Source organism: Ceratosolen solmsi, unplaced genomic scaffold (assembly GCF_000503995.2).
Source record: "Ceratosolen solmsi marchali unplaced genomic scaffold, CerSol_1.0 scaffold4, whole genome shotgun sequence".
NCBI lineage: Eukaryota > Metazoa > Arthropoda > Insecta > Hymenoptera > Agaonidae > Ceratosolen > Ceratosolen solmsi.
The window spans coordinates 163623-180326 of NW_011948449.1; the positions used below are offsets into that span (position 1 = coordinate 163623).

Below are 16704 nucleotides of genomic sequence, written 5' to 3' on the forward strand. Positions count from 1 at the left end.
TTCCGATCATTTCTTTCATGATATATATCTTACTCGTGTAATACAATTGTTTACTATGAAGCATCGAATGAGTACGCGAATTTCTCGCAGAGTAGTGATTATCATTGTAAATTAATGAATTAAAATATTATCGTTTAGTTAAGTAGTAACTTAACGAGATTATTTTTCAATATTTTTACAAAATATAAAGTGCACGAGTAATGTTGTCGCTAACGGTTAGGTGTTTATTTACAGCGGAACGTTCGTAGAAATCGAAAGCAGAGATTGTGCGCTATTATTATACATAGGCAATCGTTAAATAGAATGAACCGAGCTCTTCACAAATAACAAAGTAATTTCGTAACTTTGTAAAGTAATAACTTCAATGTAGCAAACCAATAAAATTAAGATGCGCTTAACTCGATTAGCTTGAACGTGGCTTATTGAGAAGCGACAAATGCATAATTAGCATTAATTATCTGTATAGTCGTCTGTTATCATTACTCCCTATCAATCTAGGAAATGCATTTTCCAATATTCGAGTACAAATCCGCTCCAACGTTCATCTATCCTTTTTCCCTTTTTATTATAGCTTTTTGCATATGAGAGCCAGTGATGAGCGCGTAGATTTACTGGCGCACGGGATCGCCATCAAAACGCAAGCATTCGCAGACTGATCTCAGCTGTGTACAGAACGTTAATTTTGACGGTCTCAACTTGGCTGATAAGTCACAGCTGAAGTGTGGGTGCGGATCAACTCCTACGGCTATCAATGGACTTTATGTACGAGCCGATACGTTCGTCAACGTTTAATTCCGCGGTACGTTAGAATCTTAAGCGCTATTATCGGCAACTCCGTACTTAGCTGAAGTTTTGGATATTGCTCTCTTCGGTTTATGTTCCGACGACGCGTAAGCGACCTTTGCGTTCCTTATACCGAGAACGGCATCGCCATCAACGCTTCTTCTCAATTTACCATTACAGAGCAATTTACTAGTCGTTAAATGCTTGCAGTCATTCATTTTTTCTCATTACAACCCTCTATTTATTTATATTGCCATATTTGCGTACTTTTTGCACCTATTCTAAATTCCAATGCGCTTGTCAAGTCTTGTATATGATATTTTACATACGAATAGTTTTCTTTATAAATTATTGAAGAAATATTGAAATTAAATAGATTGCGATTATTTTTATAACGTTAAAATTATTTCATTAAGTGAGCGGGGGCGGGAGCTGTTAATAATAATAATAAATTTCGAAAAAAATGTTGTAATCGTAAGTGTATAGACAAAACAACACATAATATTTCCATAATAAATAAATATAAAAGAAACGAAAATTAAAGTGCATACAGAAGCCATGACTTTCTGTAAAAGTTAAGCAGATTCGAGCAAGAATCAAATATTCTGGTTTTTTATAAAGATTATTTACAGTACTACTTAATAATTTAAAATAAATGAATCTTTAATCATAAAATGTATTTTCTTTTGAGAACAGATCAACGAGTGCACGGGAGTTCCAGCAATGATAATCGAGATTCCCATCATCATCATCACCATCATCATCATAACCATCACCATGGATTCATTGAACGGCCAAGATCATCGTGTGAAATGCCAAGGGTACCTGGGATAAAGTAAGTATATTACCATTCTGTCTCATTATTTACCTGTACAAATAGAAATCCTATTTTCGAACGATGCGGCCGACGTTACGAGCCCTTTGATTACAACTAAATAAATACTCACTTGTTATCGTTTAATCATCATTATGTAATTATTAACTCGACTAATTTAATAAGATGTGTGATACAGTGCATGGCAAAAATTATTTATCATTAATCTTTGAAGTTAATTTTGTTAAGTAAAGATATTATTCAGAAACGAGTTTAAAAATGACATATGATGTTAATTACCTCCATAATGTCGATCTATAATTAAAGCTATGATCATATGTGTAGGCAATTATTAATGCTAATTGATAAGATTGATTGTCTTTTGCAGCGTTTACCCGAGTTCGCAGCCACCGGGACAGCAAATTCCTATAGGTAACAACACGGGCTCTTTGCCGGATTTGAGCAATGTACACTTTCCCTCGCCACTACATACACCTCTCGATCAAGAGGATCACTCAAGTGGCTCGCCATACAGCAATGTACGTCACTCATCTCGCCTAAATTATTCATCTTTTTTTTTTTTTTTTTTTTTTTTTTTTTTTTTATACACACTCTCTATTTATTTTTTACATTTTTTATACTTTTGCGCGCGCTTGTTTGTGTGTGTGTATACGTGCACACACATCATATCTACATATACAATGCGTACACGCGTGCACATATATTATATTCTGAGATTGCATTAACTTGTCAAATTTTATTTTATTTTAATTTTACATAATTCAATATGATCGGTAAATACCATTTTTCCATTACAATTGTATTACTTTATATTTTTCTCTTTATCCTTATTTTTTTAAAGTAAATATATTAAAATAAAATAGATTATTTAATAATATGAAGAAAGGAGTACAAATGAATTATATCACATTTAAATTAATAAGTATACGTATGGTATGTCTTCCTGTCACTAATTTGAAAATCTTTGTGTCACTGAAAATTTTGCATCTTGCACAAACCAGCGCTTATGTGTTACAAAAATCCAGCTCTTCTTCTCATTTATACCATCGATTATCTTATCAAAAGTGAACATTTTTAAACTTTCATCGGAATATATGGTATCATCTTTAAAACTCAAATATTTGTACGTTTTAAAAAAGCTTTCTCAGAACAACTCCTATCCAACTTATTATAACCTAGACTAAATAAATAAATAAGCGACTTATTAATGAATGAAGAAAAAATTCAAATGGCCCACATGCAAGGTATATGCAGTATATGCTGTCATCTATTGCAGAGTCCTCAAACGAGCAGTCCTACCACCCTGTCGCCGACCAGCTTAGTGCAAGCTGGAAGGCTATCCTTAACGCAGGATCACAGCCCACCAAATGCCCAAGTAAATATCCTTGCAAACCGTATAAATACTATTCATAGCTTTTATCAGTTTTCTCCACTACTTGGATATCCTAAAGGAATTCTCCTAAACGTCATATTATTTTTATTTTTATCTACTTTTTTTTCATTATTTCTGCAGTGTTAACATAATATAATTTAATAATCGTTAAGTTTTTTAGTTCGATTACTTATTGCCAACCTTGTACTTTCGATGGTCAGTGTCCGATAGTTTTTAAAAGCATTAAACTTAGTTGCATGCCAGAAAGCAGAAACTTTATGCAAGAGAATACCAGCAAATATTTTTAGAATGGAACGCGTTGATCTGTCTTCAGGATATTTATTTACATCGAATCACAATTGCGCATGTGCATCTCAGTAACAAACAATCTCGAGCACACTTACCCGTCTATTGTAGATGTATCGTATCATTGAATATAATTTCTGTTATTATTACACATATTTTCATTGTTGCTTTACCTTCATACGAATTTTTAATGCTATGCTTGTAAATCACACAATTTTATTTCTTTTATTACACTATGCATTTTAGCTTATATTATTTTGCCTTGGTTGTAGAAGTTATCTATTATTTTGCAGAATCATTTATCGGTGCCTGTTAACCATAGGTTTCTGCATTCGTGTAAGGTTAGTAGATATTGGTTTTTTGTTTTATTTTTTGTTTTTCGTTTTACTGTATACTTTTCAAAAATATAGTTAGATGTCTAATTACAAATGTTTATTATTATTTTCATTGATTCAAATTGTATTAAAAACAATCTATCATAATATGCTTTTGTGCCTTATTTTATACAATAAGATACAATTTCCCTTGAATGAAAATTATTACATTTTATTTTCTGTTCGAAAGAATATTTTATAAAATATGAAATATAAAACTAATTGTATTCAATGTCTAAAATACAAATGCACGATATTAAAAGTAATTTTATATATATTTTTTATTCATAATCAATATTTTGCAAATATATAGTGAGTTGATAGTGTAAAGAGAAAGAAGTAGACATAAAAATTTCTGAGCGCCAATTAGTAAGAAAAACAGAAATTTTTGTAAATTGACAAATCGTATATTGGCACAAATGTTTGTAATTTGAATAAATTTAAAATTAATTTTCTTTCAAACCATTTAATTCTTTCATTAATTGTAGATATAATTTTAAGTCTAGCGCATTAAACTCTTATTAGTTAAGATTATTACTATGCCATGTTTATTTTATATTTGCGTATAATGTTAAATGTTTTGAAACAATATATTGTATAGAAAATAAAGAAAGTATAGAAATGTCACGTATCAACTAGAAACAATAACTTTTAGTTGATTAGCAAAAAGGATATATTATATTAATTAGAAAAATGAATGTCGATTAGTAGTAAGCATTAGTGGAGTTGGTTAGAAAAAAATGCTTCTTTAATTCTTTGAAGCATTCGAATTGAATGAAAAACATCAATAGGTACATGGGCGAGGGATTATAAAATGATAAATTAATTTCTTTTTAAAGCAGGGCTTAACGCTCGAGAACAATTCAAATGCTTCTCAGCAAGACATCCGAATAAATTATTCGCAACAACAGCAAGCTTCTCAGACACATTCTCAAGTACAAGCACAAACACAACCTCAGAATGTCTCAGGGTCATCTTCGGCTGTGCAACAGTCACACGCTGTCCCACATAGTCCGGGACATTATGTGTATCAACAACAACCACATAGCCCTCTTACTCCTCAGAGTCCGGTAAGAAATTTTTTCTTTTCCTTTTTTCTTTAATAGATAGTTAAGCTTACCGATGATAGATAATCGACAGGGTCGATAACATTGCTTTTTTTTTTAATGACTCATATACATCTTGGAGTTATTGATCTATCAACATTTTTATTGGAAAAAATATCTGACAAAAAGTGGACTGATTTTGTACTCAAGCTGAATATTTTACCTTTTTTAGAAAATCATATTACTTTTGAGCGTCACAAACATCTAAATATTCGTTAATTTAATATATTCTTGTATACAAATTTGTTGTTGCTAGTATTCAAATACGAATTATATATTTATTTAATTATATATTTTCCAACTGTCGAATATATACATTTTTTCATTATTATAATTCTAAAATAATTATATATACATGTAATTACAATCATTTATTGTATTACTTATTAATAAGATGTATTGATTGGTAATGACGTTGAAAATCAACTAAAATTAAATTTACAATTTTTTCATTTTATCTTAATTATTATGAGTGCAGAAGTTATTTTTTCGTTGAAACCTTTCGAATAAAAGTAAGTTGAAAGGATAAATTAAGTAAATTAAGTAGATAAATTAAATAAATTTAAAACTTGAATATTGTTACCATTATAATTTCGGTTCATATAAATATACATTGTGAGGCATTTTTCAAATGATTAGCGCAATGATTAGTATTGATTTAGAAAATGATTTTTCTATTCAATAATGATTCGAATGACCTTATAGATTTAAAAGAAACAAAGATTACACTAAAATCATTTTTTATTTGAATAAAAGAATAAGTCTTTCTAAAATAATTACAATTATAATGACAAAAGGTACTTATACACATACATCATGTAAATTGTTAAATTATAAAAAAAATATCTAAATTTTAAATGAAATAAATTATGAAATATAAATAAGATTTATGCACCATGAAGATCGAATTAAATATTAACCGAAATATATCATGGGGTTCAAAATTTTTACGAAAAAATATATTAATAACTTATGAAAATACACTTTTCATATATATATATATATATATATATATATATATATATATATATAACTGTAGAGAAAATGTTTAATTTGTAAAAATTTTATTAACAATTTTAATGCTTGCATAAAAAAAATATATGTTGAATACATTGTTTAATTGAAAGAAGTTTGTATAATTCCTAATTTTTTCCAATAATATAAAAATTTTAGAAACAATATAAAATAAATTATTCTCAGAATGCTTCTCAGCCTCAAGTGCATCAACAAAATGCACAAGGACAATTCAATTCTCTGGGGTCATATAGAACATCACAGATGGTAAACAGGCCTTCACCTCAATCTTCACCTAGTCTTACCTTTCAGGTAAATTTTTTTCTTAATATACGTAATTTATAAAAGAAGCAATGCTATATAATAATTCATCTTTTTGTAGGAAAGTCCTTTAAGTTACAGTAACAACCCATCAGCACCTTCAAGTCCCACAGGACATCATGGTCCACCAAATTTAACACTTGATCCACAAGACCAAAATGTATTTATCAATCAAGTCCACGCGGACTTTGAGCAATTCAGTATGGTAAATTAATAAGAATTTTTTATGATTAATTTTATCTTTTCCACTTCACAACATATCTGTTCAATTTCATGCACCCTCTAAGGCTCCACTCGTAAGTATAATGTAAAATTAAGAAGTGCGGTATTGTCTTGGAGTCGAGTGTATTTAAATTTATTTTCTTTCGAGTTTTTTTCCCTAATAATACATAAGATATAAGAATTATATTCTAAGCTTATTTAAATTGACTACGAAACGCGCTCTAATCTATTTGAGCCACCATTTTTTTTACATAATCTCATCTCCAAGATGAAAATTTCAACCGAAATTTTTGCTAAGTTGTACATATTTAAAAACAGACATCGTAATATTAAAATAAGCACGTTGTTCGGTTGAAAGAATTAAAAAATTGTATAACGTATGCAAGGGTCTTGATGACATTTATTTGTTGCCTGTCAACATTAGGAATGGGCGCAAATGATTCAGCAGCTAGAAGATACCGCTTATACCTTGAGCACGCCACTGGATGAGGTGATAACGAGATACTACCCCTTCGTTTAATGATGTGTGTACGTGTGTGCGTGTATACGCGTGCCTGCACGCGCGTATGCGTGTTTGCATATATAGACATCTATGCGCACATGCAAATGCACATACACACGCGCGCCCACACACACACAGCCACACACACACACACGCGCGCGCGCACGCACACGCACGCACGCATACAGTCTTATTAAATTCATTTGTTTAATTATTAATTTAATAATGCCAATAATACTTTATTTTTCATATTCAATGTAAATTATTTGCTATTTTTCTTTATCACAAAGAATCTTGAAGCTTCTATATTTTTATAATTATTTATAATTTAATTATTATTTTAATATTCATCCTAGACTTATTTAATTATTATATTTTTTTTATTCAAATTTTTCAAATTTTATTTGAGAATTATATTCATAAAGTTATAACCATTATCTAAATAAAAAGATGAGTTTTTCTTCAGCTGACTTTATAAATTACAGTTTACTCAATATAGTTTATAAACGATATTTTCTTTCTTTCAGACCTGGCAATTAGCAATTTAACCATTTTAATTATTTGATTATGTTCTTTAGTTAATTTTGTAGATGTCTGTTCATATTCTATTTTCTATATCAGCTTCAGTTTTATATTCTTTAAAAAACTTTAGCTGTATTTCATTTATTCAGGACTTGTATTTAAGTTGTTTTATTAAACTGATTCATGTCTTTCATGTTATTATGTAGATTGATTCACCATCAACAACAATTGGTCCATACATCAATTCTCCCAGTCATACTGGTACTTATACTCAGGTTGGTAATAATAACTCAAAATAAATATTAAAATTATTATTTAATTTTTTAAACAAAATACAGAATATGTATTATATTTTACAGAGTGATATACTAAGTGTTGCAAGTGAACTTGGCAGTGGAGATGGAGGATATTTTAGTACAAGTCCACTTCAGCAGCTGGCATATCATACAAGAACGCCGACAACAACACAACAATTGACGCCTCAGACACCGAATACACCAACTATAACTCTCACTGGTAATTAAACATTAAATAAGCATAAAGTTGAAATTAAATATAAGTATTTGTTTTAAATTTTGTATACTCCTTAATATATAATATATATTGTTTCCTTTCCGTTTACCATGCTTTTACTAATGCTTTAAAAAACAGAAAATAATTATCTTTATAATATGTATAGATTGCTCATTGGGACCGGATGATCTAGTGAGCTCAGATTTTAGTAAAGATTTTGGATCATCGATATCAGTAACGTTTGGGCAAGATTTGTTTTCTACAGATGACACTCTCTCTCAAGATCTCAACTCCTTGCGTCAAGAAGATATCAATGCTCTTAGACAAGATCTCGACCCCCTAGATTTGGATGAATTGCAGAGGCTTGCCAACTCAGATATGGTAATATCGGATCCGACTACCGAAGCTGATTTTAGGTTAGAGCAACGTTAATGTTAATTTTAAAAATGTCACCCCTGACAAGATATTTACGACTGTCGATTTTGTATTTTTACCGCCGTAAATAGTATAGCTCAAAAGAGTTTAATGTCAATGAAGTATAATAAAATACTTCAATAAAAAATACTTTACATATTACAAAATTGTAAACTTTATTAATAAAATTTTTTTATATTATACTACTTTGTACATTGTATCGCGTATAATAATGGTACATACGATTATTATGACGGTAATCGTAATGATTAATAATCGTGATGATTGTAATGATTATGATAAACGAAGATGATCTCTGAGAAGCACAAAATGAATCATTTCTTGATTCATATACAAATTAAATAAAATATAAGAAGATTAGCTGTAAATCAACAACATACTGAATATCTATTATGCAAACATTTTAATTATACATTTTAAAAATGTATGATGCATTTAATGCACCATGAAAATAGTTTTTTTTCACAAGTTCGATTCGCCGAATAATCTATTACATATCGTGCATTATATGTTAAAGCTTTAGGAATTATTTTTATTATTTTATCTTTTAAATTTCCAAAAATGGTTCATCTAGCACATTGCAAAAAAACAGACTGCAGATAAATAATCGCGAACTTAATGAAAATTAACTGAATAATTATAAATTAATTATAGCATAAAAATGAATATATTGTATTTACACATTTGTAATTGATGGCTCTTAATTTTTAATTGCAAAATGACGTATGTTGACATTGTGAACAGCACATCTTCATATAAAATCTCGATCCTTCTACCAATATTATTGTTTGATGTAATTTAACAAGATAAAGCTTTAGATAAGTTTTTACGATAAAATATAATTGCGAATCTCAATGTCAAAATTAAACTTTAATTACCAATATTGTTAATAATGAAACAAAAGGCCATCCCTAATGGTGATCAATAGCACACATATTAGGCAATATTTAATAGCCTATTTTTCTTAAGAAAATGTCGCGTTCGTGTTCCTTCCCTGCCATTCATTTATTTAATCTGAAGTCTTTGACATTCAATTTTATTACTACTTTATATGCTCATATTAACTCACACATTGTTCATGAAATTCGCTCACTGTAAGAAAAAATAAAATACGTGGAGGATAATAGCTCATATTGCATCCCAACCACTGGCTTTCGTGGTTGTCAATTGTTTTGAAAGTATCTTTATATAAAACTTTGACAACCTTGTATTCGCCAATAGTTATAATTAGATTGAATTTCCTACATAATTGTTACTAAATTATTTATATTGTAAATAAAGATTAAATAATTCGATATATATACATTAAATAACAAATGTATATGTTTTACTCGTCAAAGTTTAAATTTAACGCTCTTAAGAACCGTTGTTAAATATACAAGATTAGGCAATATAATGCAAAATAAAATAAAATAACATAAGGAAATAAATTCTAATTGTTCCAAACTCTTTAATATACAACATTCTTGAGTCTATTTCTGGTATAAGCCAGTCGCAATTTGTTGCAATTTTTCAATATATTTGTATTTTATATGCTGTTTGTTTCATGTTTATATATGATCGCCAGGAATGGCTTGTACATTTAAATTTATATATCATAGAAGCGCTAATGTCTCAAAAAAATGCGCAATGGACCAATTACGAGTACCTATGTTGAAAATATTTAAAATGCGTAACTCGTAAAAAAGGCTATCACAGATACGTTGGTATTAAATTTGTTACGTTAGTTGTAATATATTGTTTTCTTTCTAAAATAATCGTTGAACGACCGATAAATTTGGATGTTCAAGACATGTTATTGGTTGTTAAAAGAAATAAATATATTCATCTACATGTGATAACGGGAAAGTGGTAATATAGAGTATTGTAATCGAATGAGTGTAAGCATGTGCCAAATTGCAAACTCGTCGATTAAGTTTATAATCACCATTCAAATTTTAGCAGTATCATTGATTCTAATATATATTTTAAAATCTTTTAAATCTAAGAATGAAACATAATAAACTATGACTGTTTAATTTTAAAAAATTTGTATGACTGCAATGACGATCAATGATTAAACGATCGGCATCACTTTGTATAGTGTTCGGCGTAATGTCAATTTACAAGAGTAACTTTGACTGAGTCGCAGTGTCCATATATATATATATATATATATATATATATATATATATATATATATATATATGTATATATGTATATATAATTATATTAAAGAAAAAATTACTCAAGTTTATCGTGAATTAGGAACTTTTTTCTATTGTCTAGTACTTAAAAATATTCATAATAAAAATAAATTATTAATCTAGTTATATTAAATATGTTCGCATATATACATGGACGTACAATACGCGAGTCGTTGCTATTATTATTATTATTGCTGTTGTTATTTTTATAGTAATATTTTCATTTTGTGCCTAGTTTTACCTCATAATTGATTTAATCTTAAATGCGCTGTTCATTAATAATAATGTTGATAATAATAAATATCATTTTAGTTTCTTTTTAATATTTTGATATATCATTGAAAGAGTCAAATAATAAGGAGAGGCAGTGAGAATAAAAGAAAATTTGTTTAAACTCTGAATAATTAAATAAATGAAATATAAATCATATATAATCGATTATAATATATATCGTACTCGACTCTAAATGTCATAAACTTATAAAATATTTTTTATCAATTTTTACCAATATAATTACACTATTCATTATTTGATTATGTTTTATATTTTTCTCTGCTTCGCCCTCTCTCCATATTTTTCTCTTTAATGAAATTTATAAAAATAAAACCACGGAATGATTTCTTATTAGATTTATTATAAATTTATTTCTGTACATTATTGACTGGTTTTTGTAGTTTTTCAAAACGAAGCTTTAAAAAAACGTCTAACTAAGCATTATATTCCAGTAATTTATGTATCTACATATAATGAAAATTTTATGTGCATCTTGACATATGAGATAATTAAAATAATTCATAAATGGAATCTAAATCAAAGTTGGATGACAAGAAGGATCGATGAGAAAAATAGTATATTTAAACATTTTAAAACAATTGTAATATTTGTATATAGCCAATGTTATTTGTGGTAAACTACAAGTTACACATATGTACGCGTTCACTCATACGTGTATAGATACACACGCAACAGATACACATACAAATTATAAATAATTAATATCTGTATTTGCTGATATATCGTTGTATTATATTATTGTGAACACCATTTCTCAGACATCGATTTTTTTAAATAAATGGAGAAAATGTGTATATTATAATTCTTTTTGAATCCAAACCATTTGTTTACAAAATGTTTTATTTTAATAATTAATTATTTTTATTGAAGATACATAATAATTAATAAAAAAAACTGTATCGAGGTTTATAACGATTTACTTTGTGTATTATATATATTTACGTGTGTTTTATATGTATTTACTTTGAGAACTTTCAGCTTTATTCACATTAAGAAATATATTTTGTAACGACTATTAAATTCTTCAAAACCTTCAAAAAGTACAATTATTGAGTGTATATACTAAATTAAGAAAGTTTTTAGTATACACTAAATCTTGATTGCTTTTGGATTTTGATTGTGTCCATCAACTCGATTGCCTCCTTTTACTCACTATTCGATAACATTTTCGCTGGTGTCTTTCAATTTTTTAAGTAACTATCTACAATAATTATTAAACATAAGCATTTTTAATAAAAAAATTAATGTTTCATCGTTACTTTTTTCAAAATATATATATGGTTGTAAAAATTATTGTGATAAAATATATATCATACTTTTGATTAGTAGAAAAAGATTAATTTGGAAACAATTATCTTCATTAACTATTATATTTAAACATCAACGTCGTTAAATATGGAACTACGATATTAGAATAATTAATAAAACATAATAACCGATGATTACTAATTAATATTATTCCTTATTAATTATTTTACAGATTTTATACATACATAGTGTTTAAGAATTCTAGAATTTCTATTGACTGGGTTCAATATTTTCAATTTATCCTGTTGATTTTATAAATAACTTATTATATTGTAAGAATACGTTTTTTTCAAGTGAAATTAAATTTAATATAAACCTATAATTTGTTTCGTTATTTTTACATTGCTTAAAGATTAATATGTAAAAATTCGTAGCTAATTCGTCGATTAAAAAAGATAATGAGACGGCATGCTTATATTTTGAATAACAATCTATAATGATAAGTTAAATGTACGTACCTATAATCAAGTCATTTACATAAAATTAATCATAAAAGTTTAACAAATTGGTATTAACGGTCCATTCTTTTCTGTGAATAAACTGATTTTTTATTAATTCATTCTAAATTAACTAAAATGTTTTAATAAAATTTACTTTTATTAATACAATTTACATTAATAATATAATTTAACTATTGCATTAAAATTTTATATATCCAATTATTTAAAAAAGAAGTCTAAGCTTTTATATTTTATTTTTCTACTTGTATTTTGGGTAAAAACTACTTTACAGTCAACTTAACATATGAAACTTTTATACCACAAATACTCATTATAATCGGTATAATAATTAAAAATATTAAAAGAATTTTATTTCACAATATCAGAACATTATTGAAAATATTCTACACGATTAATTAAATATATTACATATAATTGAATCCATCACCATATGAAACATTTCAGGTATTTTTATATTTCTGTAATATAATTTTCCATTTAAATCAAACAATGAATTTTATAATTTTATTTTAATTTAAGCGTAGTTAATTTATTATTATCTATTCACAATATAAAGAATAGTATTATTACCTACATTAAATATTGTTAACGTAATTTATTACTTGATAAAAATTGTTTGTATATGATAAAAGTGTTTGTCCAACCACATATCTTAATATAAAAGCTAATTTTATTACTATTTATTTAATAGTATCCTTAAATATAATAATGTTTTATATTTTTAATTAAGTAAAGATTTTTTAATTTTATTATTATTTTCGTTAGGAAGGGTTAGAATAATTAATTTCAATTTCGTTTAAAAATTTTTTTTTATTTTCAATTCAATTACATAAGTCATTCTAAAATTCTATTTACAATATTATTATACAACTTAGTTGCAAATACAATGTTTCCAAATTTATTTTACTTTTTAAAATATTTAATGTATTTAATTAAAAAATATTTCCTATAAAATTTCATTTATGTATTTAGTTTATATAAATTAGATGGTATAAGAAATGAATATTCAACAAATGATATACAAGCCAGAAAGAAATATATTTAACATATTTCATATATTTAGCATCTAATTACTTATCTATATCATAGTAATTAAATGTTTTCACAATAAACTTTTCAATGTACTATTACTGTTCACATCCATGCATAATTATATTTTGTGATGTGATAAATATACTTCTATGGCAGACATATATTCTTGTATATATGAACCAGAGCATACATTTTAAATTTAAATATTAACCATTTAAAGTATCTTCAGAGATAATGAAGAAACGTCAATGATAAATTATAAGTGTAAATAATAATTAACAGTTTTTTTTTAAAGACGCGCGCGCGCGCGCGCGTGTGTGTGTGTGTGTGTGTGTGTTATAAACGTATAAATGATATGATTAATCATATAATCTACCATGCAACATATAAGTAATGATGTTAAAATATTCGAAGTGTAGGTGCAATGAATACAACAAAAATAAATTATATAAAGCAATGTTTATTGCAATTTATTGTAAGATTAATAAATACATAGAGAATATAGATATACGATATAATACGTATTAAAGTAAAATATCAAACAATATAAAAATCAAGCACAAAATCATTCATATAAGCATTTAATTATTATTAAGAGTCTTACAATTTGATTTATCTTATGGTGTAGACAATTCACGGTAATCGTTAATTGAAAATGACTGCCGATTACTGTCGAAAGCAGACTATAAACCATGTGATTTTCTATTATCAACTATGTGATCTTATATCGGCATTTTCTATATATTGCCACGATAAAAATCAAATGTAAAATAATATCATTTTTGTGAACAAACGGTTGTGGACTCAGTCGCGGCGGTGAGATATAAGATATCAGTTGGCCGCATGTGTATTATTATCTCCTGCTTATTGGCTCCGAATAATGCCTATTGTATGAATATCGAGTGATATAGAGCTTTTCAAAAAACAATATTTAGCATGGCTCGAGTTCTCGACAAGCATCTATTTTCAATATTTCAATATAATTATTACCTGTAAAATGAAAAAAATTACAAATACTTTAATAAAGGATACATATTAACGTGTTACTATATTAAAAATATATACGATGTCGATAATCAATAATTCAATAATGCCTTAAGATCAGAATAACATTTTTTTGATCATAATATAAATTCAATTGAACAAGTGTTGAATAGTAGATGCAGCTTTTCAAAACTATCCCCGTCTACTATACAAGTTAATATATTACACATAAAAGCAATATAAATTTCGTTAAAATGTTAATTACTGAGTTAAAATTATAAAAATTTATTTTTATTATAGTAACGAACTACAATTTCTTATTGAAAATAACTTATTAGTACGTACATATTTTCTAGATTCATTACTGAATTGTTATGGTTGTTAAATGCTAAACTCCATATAGAGCTTTATATGGTAATTATACCTCTATTTGCACGACTCGATACTCATATTATGGGCAATTATAAGGGGTGAGAATTTGCCATAACTGCATCTCCATATGAATCACGATACTTATGCTTAAATTGAGCACTCGAACTTCAGTAATGGCGCAGATTAATTATTAATCTGAATAAGGTTACTTTATATTCTTAAAAGAAAATCTACGTCTGACCCACATATATACCTTATTATGGCAACATAATTTCTAGTCACGTAGTAATAACATAATGGGTAAATGAAATACGTAAAATAAAGATATTAACCATAATATAAACTAAAAGTAAAACAAAAGGCGCGATTGAAGCAAAGCATTGAAAACTTGGAATATGGGCAGTAATTCAAATTTAGAGTATTCTGTCTGCCAGAGTAATGAATCGACAAAAATTAATTTTAAGGCGCTAATCAAATGTAATAACTGTATTTGACTTTTTAAATAAAATATTTATTAGAACCAAGTGATTTTTAATTAAAGAGAACTACTTAAAACATGATACACTTTTAATAATATTTGACGGAGTCAAATATTATTGTACTCAATAATGTAAACAATTTATAAGAAAAAGAAAGTATCGCTTTTTTTATTATCACAGTCCAAATTGATAATTGTTAAAATAATGAATTACAATAGAAGGGGGAAAATGAAGGAAATGAATTAGTTAGTCTCGACGACGGGCATATAGAACTTGTGTCTTGGAGTATCTCGAGTATGCTTGAAAGGTGCCTTGTCAGCTTGCAGAAGAGCAGCTGGGCATGGTCCTTTTTGTCTCGACACAAATTCTTTTTTGTAGAGGCTAGAGGAATGTGCGCTGCTGGACCTACCGTCCCCTAGAGTTATATGCGAAACATTGCCTTGAACGCGCATATGCTCAACCCTCTGGACCTTATCGTTATTGCTGAAGTTACCGTAACTTTTGGCTTCGCTCGAGTGGTAGAATGAGCCCCCAACGTGCAGATTGTCTTTCGGAAGAGACTTAACGACTCGGGACTCGCGTTCGTAACTCGATGAAGCCCAGGGATTACCGCCGTCTTTGACACTACGTTGCAGCGATGACTGATTCTTCTTCTCACTATTACTCTCTATCACTTGATCAAATTCTCTTATGCTAGTTCTTTCTCTTTCGGCGCTAGCTATACGCCGATGGAGTGCTGTATTGCTAATATCTGTTTTTGAAGATATGATATTCCAACGCTTGTGCCCGGTTCTCGTTGGCGAAGCTGTGCGATTTGTTTCATCGATGCTTATTTGCTTTGTGTCGCTGTGCTTTCGATTCACGTAATCGTGTTTCAACTGCTCCTGCTGCTTTTCAAATTCTTGCCTCTGCTTCAAAGAGCTCTCCTCTCGATAAATCGATGTTTTTGACGAGGTTGTCTTGTTTTCGCTGTGCTTCATATTATTCTCTATGCGATTTAAAATACTTGGAGACACTAGCTGTTCACCCTGAGTAATTTGCTGATGGGCCTCGTTTGTTTTCTCGTTCACAGTATAACCGTGTTTTCGAATTTCGGTATGCTCACCGTGAACTGATGTATAACTGGTTTTCGTACACGTAGCACCATCGAAGGCACCAGACATTTGTAGCTTATCTTCTTGCCGAATAACGTCAGATTTATCAACTTTTCGCGGAATGTAATCTTCTTTAGTTCTACCCATGAATTCGACATTTGACTTTAAATTTTCTAAATGTTTCATTGG

General features: G+C 28.1%; 2 protein-coding genes across 2 annotated transcripts in view; one reads left to right on the top strand and one right to left on the bottom strand.

Moving 5' to 3' along the window:
• Positions 1-8384, top strand: part of Crtc (CREB-regulated transcription coactivator) — a 20782-nt gene extending 12398 nt beyond the window's left edge. Inside the window, exons 4-12 of the mRNA XM_011504838.1 lie at positions 1480-1618; positions 1986-2136; positions 3590-3637; positions 4510-4740; positions 5977-6102; positions 6173-6316; positions 7564-7632; positions 7717-7873; positions 8037-8384. Of these exons, the coding sequence (XP_011503140.1) occupies positions 1480-1618; positions 1986-2136; positions 3590-3637; positions 4510-4740; positions 5977-6102; positions 6173-6316; positions 7564-7632; positions 7717-7873; positions 8037-8302 (1331 nt within the window). The 3' untranslated portion in view covers positions 8303-8384. The remainder of the gene's footprint in view (positions 1-1479; positions 1619-1985; positions 2137-3589; positions 3638-4509; positions 4741-5976; positions 6103-6172; positions 6317-7563; positions 7633-7716; positions 7874-8036) is intronic.
• A 7201-nt stretch (positions 8385-15585) lies between these two features.
• Positions 15586-16704, bottom strand: part of Sdb (SAXO downstream of blistered) — a 13387-nt gene continuing 12268 nt past the window's right edge. The window contains exon 7 of the mRNA XM_011504941.1: positions 15586-16703. Coding sequence (XP_011503243.1) covers positions 15664-16703 — 1040 coding nt within the window. The 3' untranslated portion in view covers positions 15586-15663. The remainder of the gene's footprint in view (position 16704) is intronic.